Source organism: Pseudorca crassidens, chromosome 2 (genome assembly GCF_039906515.1).
Source record: "Pseudorca crassidens isolate mPseCra1 chromosome 2, mPseCra1.hap1, whole genome shotgun sequence".
NCBI lineage: Eukaryota > Metazoa > Chordata > Mammalia > Artiodactyla > Delphinidae > Pseudorca > Pseudorca crassidens.
Genome location: NC_090297.1, coordinates 57091662 through 57107234, shown reverse-complemented (window position 1 = coordinate 57107234; position 15573 = coordinate 57091662). Strand labels below are relative to the sequence as shown.

At 38.7% G+C, this 15573-nt stretch overlaps 1 protein-coding gene across 24 annotated transcripts in view; it reads right to left on the bottom strand.

Annotated features, from left to right (window-relative positions):
• SGIP1 (SH3GL interacting endocytic adaptor 1) overlaps positions 1-15573 on the bottom strand; it is a 213973-nt gene that overhangs the window by 102163 nt on the left and 96237 nt on the right. For 7 of the 24 annotated variants that reach the window (XM_067726463.1, XM_067726466.1, XM_067726467.1 and 4 more), the window contains exons 2-6: positions 15134-15197; positions 10140-10164; positions 9030-9113; positions 7095-7166; positions 2762-2818 (exon numbers count right to left, since the gene is read on the bottom strand). In XM_067726463.1, coding sequence (XP_067582564.1) covers positions 2762-2818; positions 7095-7166; positions 9030-9113; positions 10140-10164; positions 15134-15197 — 302 coding nt within the window. The remainder of the gene's footprint in view (positions 1-2761; positions 2819-7094; positions 7167-9029; positions 9114-10139; positions 10165-15133; positions 15198-15573) is intronic. The other 17 variants (XM_067726470.1, XM_067726481.1, XM_067726483.1 and 14 more) reach the window with 5 other exon arrangements.

Here is a 15573-nt window from a genome sequence, read left to right as displayed (position 1 = left end):
GACAATTTGTTAGTTCTTAGTAACAGACTGGTCATAGGAGGAAAAGAAGATGGAAGGTTCAAGAAGACTCCGAGATTGCTATCCTCAAATTCTGGGAGTACTCCTGGCTGAACTCATTCTAACAGAAGGCAAATAACATTTTTAGGAAAAAGACAGGAAAGATAAAAGATAGTTTGCATGACTGGGATTAGAATTATCATACTTTAGTTCCTATTATATGATAAGTACTGTGACCCACGCTTTATTTTACTGTCCCTTCATAACAATCATATGCAGAAAGAATTATCCCATTCACCAAGGAGGAAACTAAGAGGAATTAGACGCCATTTCTCAAGGAAACACACCCAGCAAATGGTAGACCTGGGCCTTGATCCCAGGTATTTTGAGGCTCAACTCTATGCCTGAGAGAGGAAAAGGGTGCAGAGTTCAAGGGCAGCCTCTTGTAGTTGAGGTCATAGGCCTGGAAGTAAAGAAGACAGAGCTGGAGAGAGAGACTTTGGAGTCACTGAAGCAAAAGACATACCATGACCATGGAGAGAGAAGAGGGCCTGAACGCCATGGAAAAGCTGCCATTTATTGGGCATTTATTGTCTCCCTCTGTCCTTTCAGTACTCAAAGCTACTTTTAAAATGCAAGTGTATTAAGGTTACTTTCCTGCTAAAAACCTGTCCCTGGCTTCTCACTGCACTTAGAATAATAGTCAGCACCACTGTGCAGCCCACAAGGCCCTGCCTGATTCTCACAAGGCCTTCTTCCCACTATTAACGTTTATGATTTGATTGCTGCAAGCTCTTTCTCACTTCAGGGTCCTCATAAATGTCCTTCTCTCTGCCTGGAAGTCTCCTCCCTCAAATGTGCAGTCAGTTAAACTACTTAAACTTTAGGGCTTTGCCTGAAGGCCACATCCTACCCTAGGCCTTCCCTGCCAAAAACACGATGATATAATCTATTAAGAATAAAACCTTTATTATTACTTAGAGAAAGTGGAGTCTAGTGTATAATTACAAACACAATTCCTGTGACCTGAGTATTTTTTAGGACCAAGCAAATTCGAGGGAAATTCTGCTTCATTTAAACACTTACATGTTGACAGGACAGCACTAGGGTTTAGAGTTTAGATGGGGTAGCAGAAGTACTTGATGAGTAATTTCGTATTTTAATTATCATGCTTCTTGTTTGCTTAGAGTATCCCATTCCTGTATATTAAAGAATTCTACAAAACATAACAAAAATCTTTCTGGGTGAAAAAGTGTTAATTTTGAGAAAAGAAATCATCCTTCCTTAATATCTTTAGTAACTTCCTTTATAACATTATTTGTGAACAATTTGGATGTAGGATAACATAGGGGCTATCATAGATCTAGGGAATTAAACTGCTAAAAATATCAAAAGATCTCAATTCTGGGAAACAAATATAAGAGAGGACCAGGTAATGAGGTTGACAGAATGACATGTTTTGGACTGCACAAGTGGCATGAAGAATTTAACCTTTCTGAGCTTCAGTTTTCTTTTCTCTAAAATGCAGATAATGTAGTATTTACCTTCTAAGGTGGTAAGAATTCAGTAGCATATAATATTATAAATGGTGGTTGTTATTATAAAAATAAAATTCTTCTTATTAACAAATGTGCAAAAGCATTAACATCAATCTTAATTCTTATGAAAGGGGAGGCTGGGCCAGACAGTCACCTAAGGTATAAGTACAAAGGCATTCTGTAGGGATTGTGAATTTGGGCACTTACTATGCAATAGAAATGATTTTGGATGTGAATATGGTCTACACGTTTTCTATGATTAGAAATCTAAGAGCCATTGTGTCCATTTTGTTGTGGTTGGTGAAGTGTGTGGTGATGAGGTTAATTGCTTTCTGGGGGAATTATGAGGAGAATTTAGGTCTCAGCTGGGATTCACCTTCGCTCCTTGAGAAGCAACAAGTGATTGTCATTTGACCCAAGAAAAATCTGTACCACGAGGCTATAATAATTATCATGAGCTATGGTATGAAGGTTTGTATTCTCCCCAAACTTATATGTTGAAATCCAAACCCCAAGGTGATGGTTTTAGGAGGTGGGGCCTTTGGAGGTGATTAGGTCACGAGGCAGGAGTCCTCATGGTTGGGGTTAGTGACCTTATGAAAAAGACCCCAGTGAGGTTACAGCTAGAAGGTGCCTTCTATGAACCAGAAAGTGGGCACTCAACCAGACACCAAATCTGCTGGTACCATGATCTTGGACTTCCAGGCTCCAGAATTGTTAGAATTAAATATCTGTTGTTTACAAGCCATTCAATTTTTAGTATTTTTGTTAGAGCCGCCCGAATGGACTAGGACATTATGAAATCAAGGCCCAATACTGAAAGCCGCTTAGAAATATAACCAGGACTGAAACATCTGGAGTTAATATTTTAAAAAGCATTTTTTGAACACATATTACAGGCTAGGCAGCCTACTGAAATATTCTGCAAATAATTAGCTCAATGAATCCTCATGACAGTGCTATAAAATAACTACTGACTTCATTTTTGCTGGCCAGCAAATAACCAAAGCCACACATAGGTGGTATATGGAGGGGCCAGGACTTGAACCCAGGTCTAATAGACTCTAGTGCTCTTAACTGCTACCTGTGCCGGCATGCTAACTGTGCCGGCACTTCCTAATGAGGTGTTTCACTTATTTCTGTGTCCTATTTTAAATACAAGAATGCCTCGACTCGTTTTCACATTCTGAAATATTTATAAAGACAAACAATCTTCTGATACTCACGTATCTTTCCCAATCAATTTCCGCATAAAATCCATTTGGTGCCCCATTGCTTTTCTTCTGTAATAAATTTGAAAATACGTTTAGAAGAGAAACAATTGAATGAAAAAAAAAAGAAACAAAGAACACTTCACTCTTATCTGTATTTAGCAAGAGCTATCCAAACCCAACACTAGAAAGACAAATTAGAGCAGCCTATTAAGCAGCCACATTGGTGTAACTGAATGGTAAACTGAGCTGCTGTGACACTGCATAAAAGAACTTACACACTTATTCCACAAAAGACTGTAGGATACCTAAGCATAGAGATATTAACAACTAGCTGTTCAAATTTTATTCAATTACTAGAGAGTCAGCAGCACCTACGTTATAATTTAATCCTCTATACCTTAGGGGATATACCCAGATGTATATACACATTTAAATGGAAATATTTTGACTTCTACATTACTCTCATATACAATTAGTTCCAACAGATCCAAAGGGTATTCATCCAAGCCATTAACTAGTCTTCTTTTAACTTTTCTGACACTGACTCAACTTTTTCCTAACTACCCACTTGACAGAATATAAAGGAAATCAGCTCCAAATTAGTTAATTCAGCCTGTAAGTTTTAAAAATAGTGCTGATATTCTTTCAAGTGGCTTTTCTTACCAAATTATTAATATAGAATTTGAGGATTAAGAGTGGATTTCTATCATCCATGCATCCTAAGCCTCCATGAGCACACATCATTACAAGTGACTGGGTATCAGCATTGTCCTCTCAGTGTTGTCTTAAAGTTCTATTTTGGCCCCTAGTACAACCATGGCATGTATGGCCATAAGAACTTGAGCAAGGATGTGGCATCATCCAAATTGAAATTCCTGGGATTCTCTACTTCTTGTGAGCAAAGGACAAAAATGCAAATGAGGTTGGTAATGGACAGTCCATTCAACAACATTCCTGTAGTTGGCACATGGAGCAACAGTATGTCACAGAGCACTCGCAGATCTCACAACAACACGCATCAGATGCTGACGTGACACACGGGGCTTGAGGACAGGACACGTAATTTCGCAGTCACAAATGAAGGCCAGTTGAAATAAAATGTGAACAGCTGACACTTAATTTGACAAATAGGCAGGAGAAGAAAGCTTTGCATCTATGCATATAGGATCACTAGAAAACCAAATCAGAGGTAACCTAGTAACCATCATCACTGAGTAATACTTACTGCGTGTTGAGTGGGCACTCTAAGAACTAGCAGTAGTTTAGTAAGGGTGAAGTGCCTAGGGAATAATGTGTTCATTATCTTCCTCTCTCTTCCTGTACACTAACACTGCACTGGAATTTACAAATGCAGCAACTCTGCCCCACATCCACCAACCAGCGCCCCAGAATACAGGGCTGGTACCCCTCTTCGTCTGTGTCTTGCTCCTGACAAAGATAATGTACTTCGTCAGACTACATCATTTTAACCTTCTCACAGAATTGCCTTCATTGAAATAGTGCTTCAATGACATTCTTTCTTCTTTGAACAAAGGTTGCTTTAAAAACCTGCCACATCAACTCTGCACCTGTATGAGCTATGAAGCTGCTTTTGAGGACATGGTCCATTAAATAATGTGCCGCCTAATAATAAAAAAATATCTCTCTCATAGTGAATGGACATGGTTCCTATTTTCTTTTCGTCATATTTGCTTTCTTTTAAAATTTCTACTTTACCAATCTGTTTGCATATGTCTTCTTTGCAAAATTCTCCAAATCCTTCTTAGATAGTATGTATAATAAATTCAAAATACAAATGTAATGTATAATAATGTGAAATCAAATAAACTAAGCTGATCTCAAAGAACTAAACTGATGAATTTTGTGATCAGTATAGTACTATTAATAGACCTTTCAGTTATCAAACAATTCTTCAATACAAAGAATCGTTATCTGAAAACTAAAGAGATTAGATAAACTACTGAGTTCAAAATTTTCAAAGTTCTACAGTTGTTTGCTTCCATGATAAGCTCATCTCCATAATCAAAGCCTTTCAAAACCAAGATAGTTGATATGTTCAGCTAAACAAAAACAAAATAAATATATGTGTGTGTATGTTTCTTTCCTGACAACATATACCCGACATTATGACTAAAAAAGTTCCTCGATTTTTTGAATTTTCTAGATCTGGGCTCAGTGAAAATTTCCCAGTTTCCATGGAAACCAATGGAAGATTGAGATAAAGAGAAAGCAAAGCCTATAAAAAGAAATTTTCCTTTAAAATAGGAACATTTTAAACATAAGTACTAAACACAAACAACAAATCATAAAAATACATTCTTTGGGGCAGACATTCAAAACATATGCAAACATACACACACACACACACACACACACAGAGATTCATTAGAGAAATTGGCAATTTGGCCTCATTCATACTAGTGAATTCTTACAAATATATTTGGTTTTGCAAGTGGATATTATCAAGTTAAAGCTAATCCAGAACCTGGCTGAAATTCTTCTGGTCAAACTCCAAGGAAGAAACAATTCTCCTGGTTTAACCATTTAAGCAGCTCATAGTGGTAATATGGAGGTAATGGCTCTATTGATTTTCAATTGGAAAACAGTGAAAAAGCAAGGAAGTATGTAAGTTAAGTGAGGAAATATTATTTAAAAACTAAGCTTACTATTTAAAGCAATGTTGGCTATTCATCAACATATAAACAGTGATTTTTCTCTTGGAGTATAATTATTTATTCTTTTAATTCTTTTCTGTATTTTCTAAAATTCCACAATTAGCATAAATAACTTCTACAACTTGAATATATGACTGTTATTCAAAGATAATTGAGGCTTACAGCAATGTTGATCATGTTTTAATAGGTATTTTACTTTGGTCAGGTTTATTATCTGCTCTCAGATAATATCATGGTTTAAATCAATAAACATAGTAACAATTGTGTTCAATTACACATTCATCAAAGTTCTTAATTTCCTTCGTGAATGCTCTTCTTTTCCAAGGTCAGATCATGGCCACATAGCTTTCCTTGGTGAGAAGTATTAAAGGCACATGATACACTGCCTAAATATAATCTTTTTGCCATTGAGACAGACTTGACTCACTTTGTATAGAACAGCACTATCCAATAGAACTGTCTGTGAAGAAGTAAATGTGCTGTATGTGTGCTGTCCAATATGGTAGCCACTAGCCACAAGTAGCTGTGGAGTACTTGAAATGTGAGAAGTGTGACTGAGGAACTGAATTTTATTTTTGAATTAAAAAATTATTTATTTACTTAATTAAAGTATAGTTGATTTATAATGTTTCAGGTGCATAGCAAAGTGATTCAGTTTTATATATATATATATATATATATATATTCTTTTTCAGATTGTCTTCCATTATACGCTATTACAAGACAATGAATATAGTTCCCTGTGCTCTACAGTAGGCCCTTGTTGTTTATCTAGTTTTATATATAGTAGTGTGTATCTTTTAATCCCAAATTCCCAGTTTATCCCCCCCCTTTCCTTTGGTAACCGTAACTTTATTTTCTATGTCTGTCAGTCTATTTCTGTTTTGTAAATAGGATTTGTATCATTATTATTTTTTTTAGATTCCACATATAACTGATATCATATTATATGATATTTGTCTTTCTCTGTCTGGCTTACTTCACTTAGTACGATAATCTCTAGGTCCATCCATGTTGCTGCAAATGGCATTATTTCATTCTTTTTTATAGTTGAGTAATATTCCATGGTGGAATATTCCATGGTGGAATTCCAAGATGTGGTGTATATATGCACCACACCTTTATCCATTCAGCTGTCGATGGACATTTAGTGAGCACTGAATTTTAAACAGCCACATGTGGCCGCCGTGTTGGACAACACAGTTATAGTTGTTGCATAGTCTGGGACAGGATCAGCATCCCAAGTCCATTGTCAAGTACATTAGATCCCACAGGCCAAGGTCCTGCCAAATTCCTGATGTTACTGAGGTGGTGCTTATCCTAATAAACAACTACTCAATTTGTATGGTGGTGTTTATATTACAGCCAAGGCTTTCTTAGAGATAGCATATTCTTTTTAAAATTGGAATCCCTATCCTTTGTGTAAGACATAGGAATCACACGTCTCTTATGCCTGATCACTTTTTAAAAGTATATTTGGATGTCAACATATAGAGTCTATTTGGTTGATTTAAAAATTGGCCCTGGGTATTCAGGAAGTAATTGGGAAATATTATCTGAGAAAGAGTCTTCTTAAGTGCTACTGTTGTTTTCTTCAAATTTCAAATTGGGATTTTACTCACTGTTTCTACAACCCCTTGGATATCTTAAACTAAAATCTGTTTCCTTACCGAAACTTTTTTTCCTCCTTCACGTGCGCACTCTGCTTTGCTATTGTAGGGTGGTTCATGTGGGCTGGGCTGCTGCAATTGATTGTTTTCATGTAGAAAAAAGTTGTTAAAGGATCTGTTTGTTCTTCAAGACACATATAAAGAATCACATGGAGTCAGCAAGCATACCATAGAAGAAATAATGTCTAGGCCAAATTGTAGGGCCTACCAATCTTGGCAGGGTTCTTGAAGCAAAGAGTGGACTTTGGGGCCCATAATGAGGCTCTATTCAGCAGGCCGGTGTGGCTAGGCCAGGAGAAGAAGGGAAGGAGGAAGAGGCACCCCAGGCACTAGGGATGACGTGGATCGAGTCCTCACTCAGCCGGCACTTAATTTACAGGTAGAGAACAGACACTGGGACACACCAAAGAGACTTAATAAAAATGGTTGCATTTTTAATGGACGTCTGAAAAGGCTAGCTCCATCATATATTCCCCTGGATCAAAGCCTTCCTGGGAGACATCAATACACACAGCACACACAGTTGACAGCTCCAAATCCGGACCCTTTCTTGCACACGTGTTCAGGATGAGCAGAGATCTCCTCACAGCAACGGCCGTGACCCCCAGTGACCCCAGTCTAGGTGTGGATGGAAATCTGAACTGCTTAGGAAAAACTTAGAGTGTATCCTGCACAAAACAGAGTTTGTCTCTGGGTTAGACTGCATCATCACACACAGTTGCCTGAAGCTTCAGACATCGAGACAGACAGCTCGGCCGAGGGTAGGCATTTTCAGCCAGTGGGGAGCAAGGTAAGCCCATCTTGATACGTGCAGCCTGGCCACAGAGGCTCTGTAGATAAAACCTCAAAAGCAGTGTCACCAGAGATGGGCTTCACTGGATTTTTGAGAAACTGAATTTAAATAGTTAAATCTGTCGTGTGGCCCCTGCATTGACAAAGTCGTCTATAAGCATTAAATGGGCACACCACAACCTGTAGTTTGTAGAACCACATTAGTGAAACCATAAATTTCCACTTCAGATATTCAAAAAGCAATAATTTGAAAGCTAACTCAGCCACATAAACGTGGACTGGCTCCACAGACACGAGGTCTTAAAGAAATCAGTCTGAGTTTGAAAGAAAATCAGGTTGAGATTTCCAGGGACTGAATGCGAACAGAAACTTGGACCCCTACAGCACTGGTCTCATAAGACGTTCTCAAAATTTGGTGACCATAGTATGTGGAGAAAACTTAAGGTACATTTCCAAATAGTAAAATTAGCAGCTGGTCAATAATTTCCAGTTACCTAGGAAGCTGTACACCCTGTTTCTGAGAACCTGCATTTATTTCGAATGCAGCCTGTTTTCCAAACAGGTCTGTGTTATTTCCTGAGAAATCGAAATTAAATAATTCTTCCTTCCTAAAATCATGACCATTCATGGCATTTCCAATTAAGGAACAAAGAAGGCACATCTGCTGATAAATAACTTGATGTGACTGAGAATGGTGACAGTGAAGGAGGATCGGGGAACTCAGGGATGAAGCCCTGACTTAGGGTGGGCAAGTCCGCAGAATCATGGCTGGGCTTATTGACTCAGCACATACTCAGAGTTGCCTGCTACACGCCCGCCAGGACTGTGCCAAGCACTGGGATGCATGTTCTGCTCGAGATTTAAACTCGTGGTCCCTAGAAGACCAGAGAACTCTGAGATAGCAGTGGGGCCTTGGGAGACAATGAACAGCAGGGAGGGAGGAGCTTTAGAGAAAGGAAAAAGGACAAGACTGAGGGTGCCACAGGGAGAGAAGCAAGAAACAGCAAACCAGCCTGGAAGCAGCAGGGAGGGAAAGCAGAGACTATCTCACAGAGCCTTGCAAGGGTCAGAATGAAGGGAACAAGAGAACTCAGGGAGGGGACCAAGACAGAAGCAAAGAGAAGACACAGAAGCAGAGAGTACCTGAGACAGAGTTAACGAGAGGGCTCTGAGCCAGAAGCAAGAGGTGAGGAGAAGCTGAGTCTTCTGGGTCTTTTTTTTCCCCTGCTGAATAGAGCCTTGATTATAGTGTTACCCAATGTCTGATAAATTTCAGTCTACTTTCTTAACATTTCATGGCGAGAACTACAAGAATGCAAAAGGCGTCCCAAAGCTAAGAACCTTGAGTCAAATATGGGAGAAAAACTCCTACCATAGCTACAATTAACACCCCAATTTAGGTCTAATATTATAAAGGGTGATTTTTCAAGAAAATATTTTTAACTATCTGGTTTATTTTCATTCCCACTTCAGCCCAATGAGCCTAATGCGAGTCCCTTTTTTTTTTTTTTCCTTCAGTAACAGCTGTTCTTTTGAACCTTCTGAATAGGCATCTGATTTAGATTTGAAGGAAGTCATTTTAGAAGCTGGTGCAGACTCGCATAAGCACAACTCAGATAAATCCAAGCCCATGCACCACAGATTTCTTTAAAAAGCAAGAAATCTGGTGACCAGCAAGGAATCAGAGTTACTGTTGAATCTAAACCCAGTGGACACATTTTCCTCCTCCAGGCTGTAAATTCAGGCATAAATGGTTTCCAGACTATTCCCTACTAATGAATTTAACATAGAAAATGTATCTGCAGCTCAACTACGAAAGAGGAAGAGCTTCTTTCAATTTTATTGGATCTCAGATCCATTATGACTTTGTGGCCTCTGCTGGAGAAAAACATTCTCATATAAGGAGCTCTTATATCATTAAATAGGAAACGAAATAACAGTTGATGGTAGCAGCCCCTGCAGGAACTGTCTGGCTTCTGACCCACCATATTGATGACTGGTTTGCTTGCCTACTCTGGGGCAGGGTTTTTGGTGAATGCAATAAATAAGTTTAACTTGACCAAGACTGCATTTATGTCCCATGCAATGACTACAAAATTTACAACAAAAAAAGTTGTAATTGAAAAGTCATTTAAGCTAATTTTTTTCCCCTTGCAGGAAAAAAAAAAAAGAAGAAGAAATGGGGCTTTAAGAAATTTAAACTAGCATAGGTTGAAGTGCAAACCTACTAATAATGGTCATTTAAATACTTACAATTCCATCTCTATCTGGTGAACCTCTGTAACAAAAAGAAATTGGTAGCTATTAGGAAAATGAATCATTCTTGCTACATAGTCTCAAGTATGACAATAAGAATCATTAACCACCTTTCTCCCCCCTCTCACGAGTTCCAACCCCAGTAAACCTGGCTAATGAAAGCCAAATCAAAATGGATTGGTTGAGTGATATTTGAGTGTGGGGTGTGTGTATGTGTGCGTGGGAGGGAGAGTCTCATTAAAAACTGAAATCCAAAAGGCACAAGTTGCTGGTGCAGTGTCTTGAGAGGAGAATTCATTAAGAGCTGTCCCACTCAGCAGCCTTCTATTTAAAACTACCACCAGGAATGCAAACCCATTTGTTCTCTCTCATCTTCTCCCCATAAGTGGTCTTGAATTTCCCCCTATAAGAAGGAACTTCTTATACTTATAAGAAGAACTTATAAAACTACAAAGTAGTTTTCAACTTACTTTAAGAATCTATATTTTCTTCCATATTTCTAGAGTTACTGCTCCTTTGATTACAGAACAGGAAATGGAGGGCAATTTTGCTAAATGGCTTGCTTTGATGACTAAAGTCCAGGGTATTTAATCCATGGTGAAGCTAGGCTGCAGTGCTTAAGAATAAGGGCTTTAGAGTAGGATGAAGCCAGGTGTCCGGACTCTACCACTTATTAGCTCTCTGACCTCGAACATATTGAGTATTACTTAGTTCTCTAAGCCAGCTTAAATATGATAAGGTATATAAAGAACTTATAATGATTCCCGACACATACTAAGTATTCAAAAATGTTTGTTTGTTTGTTACAGGTTTTTTCCTCTTCCGTGATGTCTCTACCCTAGGAACACAAAACTGTTCACTTGCAGCCATGTTAGACTTTATAGCCATAGAGGAAGGGTATTATTATTGTTACTTTGGAAAACTGAGCTGGAGGAATCGGAGAAAGAGAGAAGAAAAAGAGTAGTCACTTTATAACTTCTTATATTAATTAATTCTGTAAGGAGCTAGAAAAATATTATTCTATTAACATGGAGACAAGAATTATGCTTAGATGGGGACCTGCATTGTTTGGAAGAAAACCTTAGTAAGTGCCTGGGTGGACTATGAAATCTTGAAGAGTTTGGTGTGGTTGGAACTGTTCCTTAGCAGGTGGGACCAAGTGACAAAATCGTTTATTGCTTCATAGGGTGGGACAGAGGAGAGAGAGAGAAATGCAGAGTTGGTGGGATATCTTCTTGGCTTCAAGATGTGATTCCCTTTCCCCACCAACACCCCCTTCAAAATTAGCAGAATATTCTACTTGTATTACAAAACACTTGATGGGAGAGCATCATTTTCCATAATCATTTCTGTGTCCATGTGGATACAGGGATGAATCAGTGATACAGGGGCTAGAAGCAGAGAGGACCCTGATATTGAAAGACCATGGGAGTTGACAGAAATCTTAGGATCTTTGGACATTCGCTGGCTATGGGAAAAAGTTGGTTCAAAGAAATTTCATCTAAGATAGAAAGATAGGAAGAGTCTTAGCCAATAAAAGTTATATATAATTCATTGAACAACTATTGAGTGCTTATAATAGGCCAGGCACTAGGCTAGGGTCAGGAGATAAAATAATGAAGAAGACATGCTCATCATAGAGAGAATGAGACAGGCAAGTAAATCCAGTGGGTTATTATGGCCGTAGTAAACCCAGTTGGTAGGAAAGTACAGAGGAAAGGTACCAACCCATATTCATCAAAGTCAATTTTCCCTAGATTTGTACGCTTCAAAAAATGAGCATTTCTTACTAGGATTTCAGCCTCTGCCAAAGGAACTGATAGAGAGGAGATGGCGTCAAATTTTGCATAGGACACATCCAGAGGCACTGATCCTCGTGGGGTTGTCTTTCGGGGCAGGTGATAGATGTGGAGAAGACAAGGCTCTGGAGATAGTCCTGGCTGTGGTGTTGCCCACTATTGGTCCAGGTAGAAGGGCATAGCTATAGGGGAACTTAAATGGGAGGCCACTTGGTCTCATGCATATTACAGCTCTAGGGATGGCACTTCAAAAATCTTAATCAGAATAATTGTAATTGTACATAGCAGCGTTGGTATCTATTCTGATCCTTTGTCTTATCCACTGATGGAAATAGGGCTGCTGCTTCCCCGTATGACAGCAGTAAGCATGGTGGTATCGTGCACTAGCTATAGTGCCCAACTGCCCAGGTTCAATCAACTTATATTTCCTAGTTGCATAACCTTGGACCAGTACTTCACTCCTTTGTGTCTCAGTTTCCTCATCTATATAACAGCCGTGATAACAGCATATAGCTCATAGGGCTGTTAAAGGATTCAATAAGTTAATATAAATGAAGAGCCCGGAATAGTACCTAGAACATAGTAAATACTCATTAAATGCTACCTAGAATAAAGTTATTATACAAGCTGACCTAGGATGGGGAGTAGAGAGAGAGATTTTAGCAGCCTCAGACAATGGGGCATGTGTCCTCAGTTTATTGCCTAACCCCCTTTTATTAAGTTTTATACATTTTTAAATAATTTTTTTTTCTTTTTAAGAGCAGACCCATTATATTTACTGATTCTGTTTTAAAACTGATCATCTACCAGGAACACTTTGCCTCTATTTTAAAAAGTGACAGTCACCTCTTGCCACTGCTGCCTTTTCTCTTTTACCCTCCTATTGGTCTTGAATATAATTTTGCCCAACTATTCTTTTTTTTTTCTGAGTAATCAAAGAATAGGCACTTGACTCTGGACTAGAATACTGGCTCCATGTCTTATTTTTCTGGGTGGCCTTCAGCAAGTTACTTAATTCCTTTTGGCACTGATTTCTCATCTCCAAAATTGAGATATTATTTCTAACCTTGTTGAATTACTATGAGGATTAAAAAGGATATCAGTACATACAAAATACCCTGCACAGGGCCTGCCACGTAGCACAGGCTCCTCTCTCCTTTCCTCTTTCTATCAGCCATTGTAACGTTGATCAAATCAGGAAGCTCTGGTTCTAACCCCACTCTATCTAAGGACACTCAATCAACTGAAGTTGGAACTGGCAGCTACCATAGCAGGTTACTTGTCAACGCTCACGGAGTTGCAACAGCCCTGAAAACAGTTTGTATCAACAAGGTTTCAGTGATTGCATACTAACATAAGCATTACCTAAATCTGAAGGGATAGCACATTGCCAGAACATTTCTCCAGCCTTCTGCAAGGATGATATATGACCCAATTAGAGAGCAGGGGCTCATGAAAAGCAAAGGCTTACACTAAACGTCTTGTCCTTTGACCATCACTGCTGGTGGAACCAGTTTATAGCTAATTTGCTATCACCTAAGTAAATTGGGGCGCTCAGATGATAAGAAGTAAAGGACAGATGCTTGGGATTTTACAAGAAAATGTCTTGTTAGAGTATTTCAGAGAGATATTGGGCATCTACACAAAGCCATGAAGAGTAACTTCCTCATTTTCATGTTTTTAGAAGTGGTGATGGAAGAGTGGTACTTTGGCCACCTGCAAATGAGCTCAGTCTGCCCTGGGGAGGTTGTTTGACCTCTTTTACCTTTTGAGGGAGCTTCTTTCCTTTCTAATTTTCTTCACACACCAGAGATTATGTATAGTCAGTTACAGAAACCATCTCAAAGAAAAATGGATTTGTTTTCTGCTAATGATGTTCTCCTGAGATATGTCTAATAGTGTCCCCCACAACACACGGCACATCGTAGGTGGCAAAGGATTCTGTTGACAGACGGACTGCTACAGTGTCTGGCCTTTTATGGAAATTCAATTCCATCTAGTGCAAACTGAGGCCCATTAGAGGAAAGTGTATTCTAAGTCCGTGGATCTATTGGCAATGCTGAAACCAGAGCCCAGGTCTTCCGACTCTGGTGAACGAACCATCTCCTATTCTGGTTAATGTATCAAAGTTGGCAATTTCTTAAGAAATAATGAAAATTATATAATGCTCAGAAAAATTTTTTTCTAATTTAATCATTTAGAAAAATTGGCAAGACTAGAGTAAATACAGCTTCCATGAAATAATTATTTACTAAAAGAAAAAACACAAAGAAAAGGTAAGAACAGGGGACTTAAAACTTGATATCTGGACAAAAAATAGCTTTTTACCCCCCAATCCTTTACAGTCTCTGGTTTAAAAGCCTTCAAGCCTTCAAGGTCACCCACTGCCTAAGGAAGGAAGCCCAGACACCTCAGCCTGGCTGGTACTTAAAGCCCTTCCTATCTGGCCCTGATCTCCTTTGCAGCCTTGCCTCCCACTATTACATTTACGTGTGGCCGACAAGTAGACAGACTGCTCTGTTTAGCTTGTCCCGAATACCTACTTGGCTTTTCCACATCTCTGCTTTGGCTGTTGTCCCTTGGCATGAAACGCATGTCCTCATCTTCTTGAAGGCCAAAATCAAGGCTCCTCCCTCTTTGAAGCTTCACTGATCATGTATTCAAATATGAGCTTTCCCACTCTCCAATTCCCTGGAAATTCCAATTCTAATCGCTCCTAAGGAACTTACCACGTATTAATTTGTATTAGTGATAACAGGAGTAGTGGCTGCTACCATTCACTGAGCGTTTACTAAGTACGTGTTACCACGGTAGTCATAACAAATGTTAGCTCTTTTAGTTATATGAAAGATACTTCAATTTGCGTGATAGATATTCTATTCCATGAATTATAAATTCTCAGAGGACAAGCCCACAGGGCAATTCTCAGCACCTTGTGATAAAATTTATGCACGATAAAAATGTACAGAATGAAAAGCTAAAGTTGCGAGATCAACATCACCTTTTTTCTTTTCACCTGTGCCTAAACAACTATTGATTTTTGCATTTTCTAACTTTCTTTCAGGGATTCTTGTCAAATAAGGGGTTTTATAGGTTCATTATTCTGCTATACAGCAGACCACAGCAGATCTGCATTTCCACACGGTCACAGCCAGCTGATGCTGAGCAGTGGTGCTCTTCTTAAGTACATACGTAGAATCAGTGTCCTTTTCTTTCTTCCGTATTCCAAAGGCCTTCCTTGTACGTTTTTTCAATCCTGTGGGAAAACAACAAAAGGTCAAAAAATCTATTTTCTATTTGAAAGTTCCTAGCAACATGCAAGTGAACATATTTTTAAAGTTGCAATATATTAGTTAAATTGGAACGTTCAAAAACCCGTGAAAGTTTCTTCATGTGTATGCATGTGTGTGTGTACATGTGCATAGGATTCATTACTGTTTTTCAACAGATGTTTATCAAGGACATGGCACTGTAAGTTCTTAGCCCTATGAGCAATGTAAGAATATTAAAAAAAAAATGGAAAGGAGATCAGGACAAAGTACAATAAAGTAGGCAAGCTTTTCTTAGACTATTGTTAGCCATCGCCCAAATTGGCGCTGTGCCAAGAAACCCCATCACAGACTTAGAAGAAC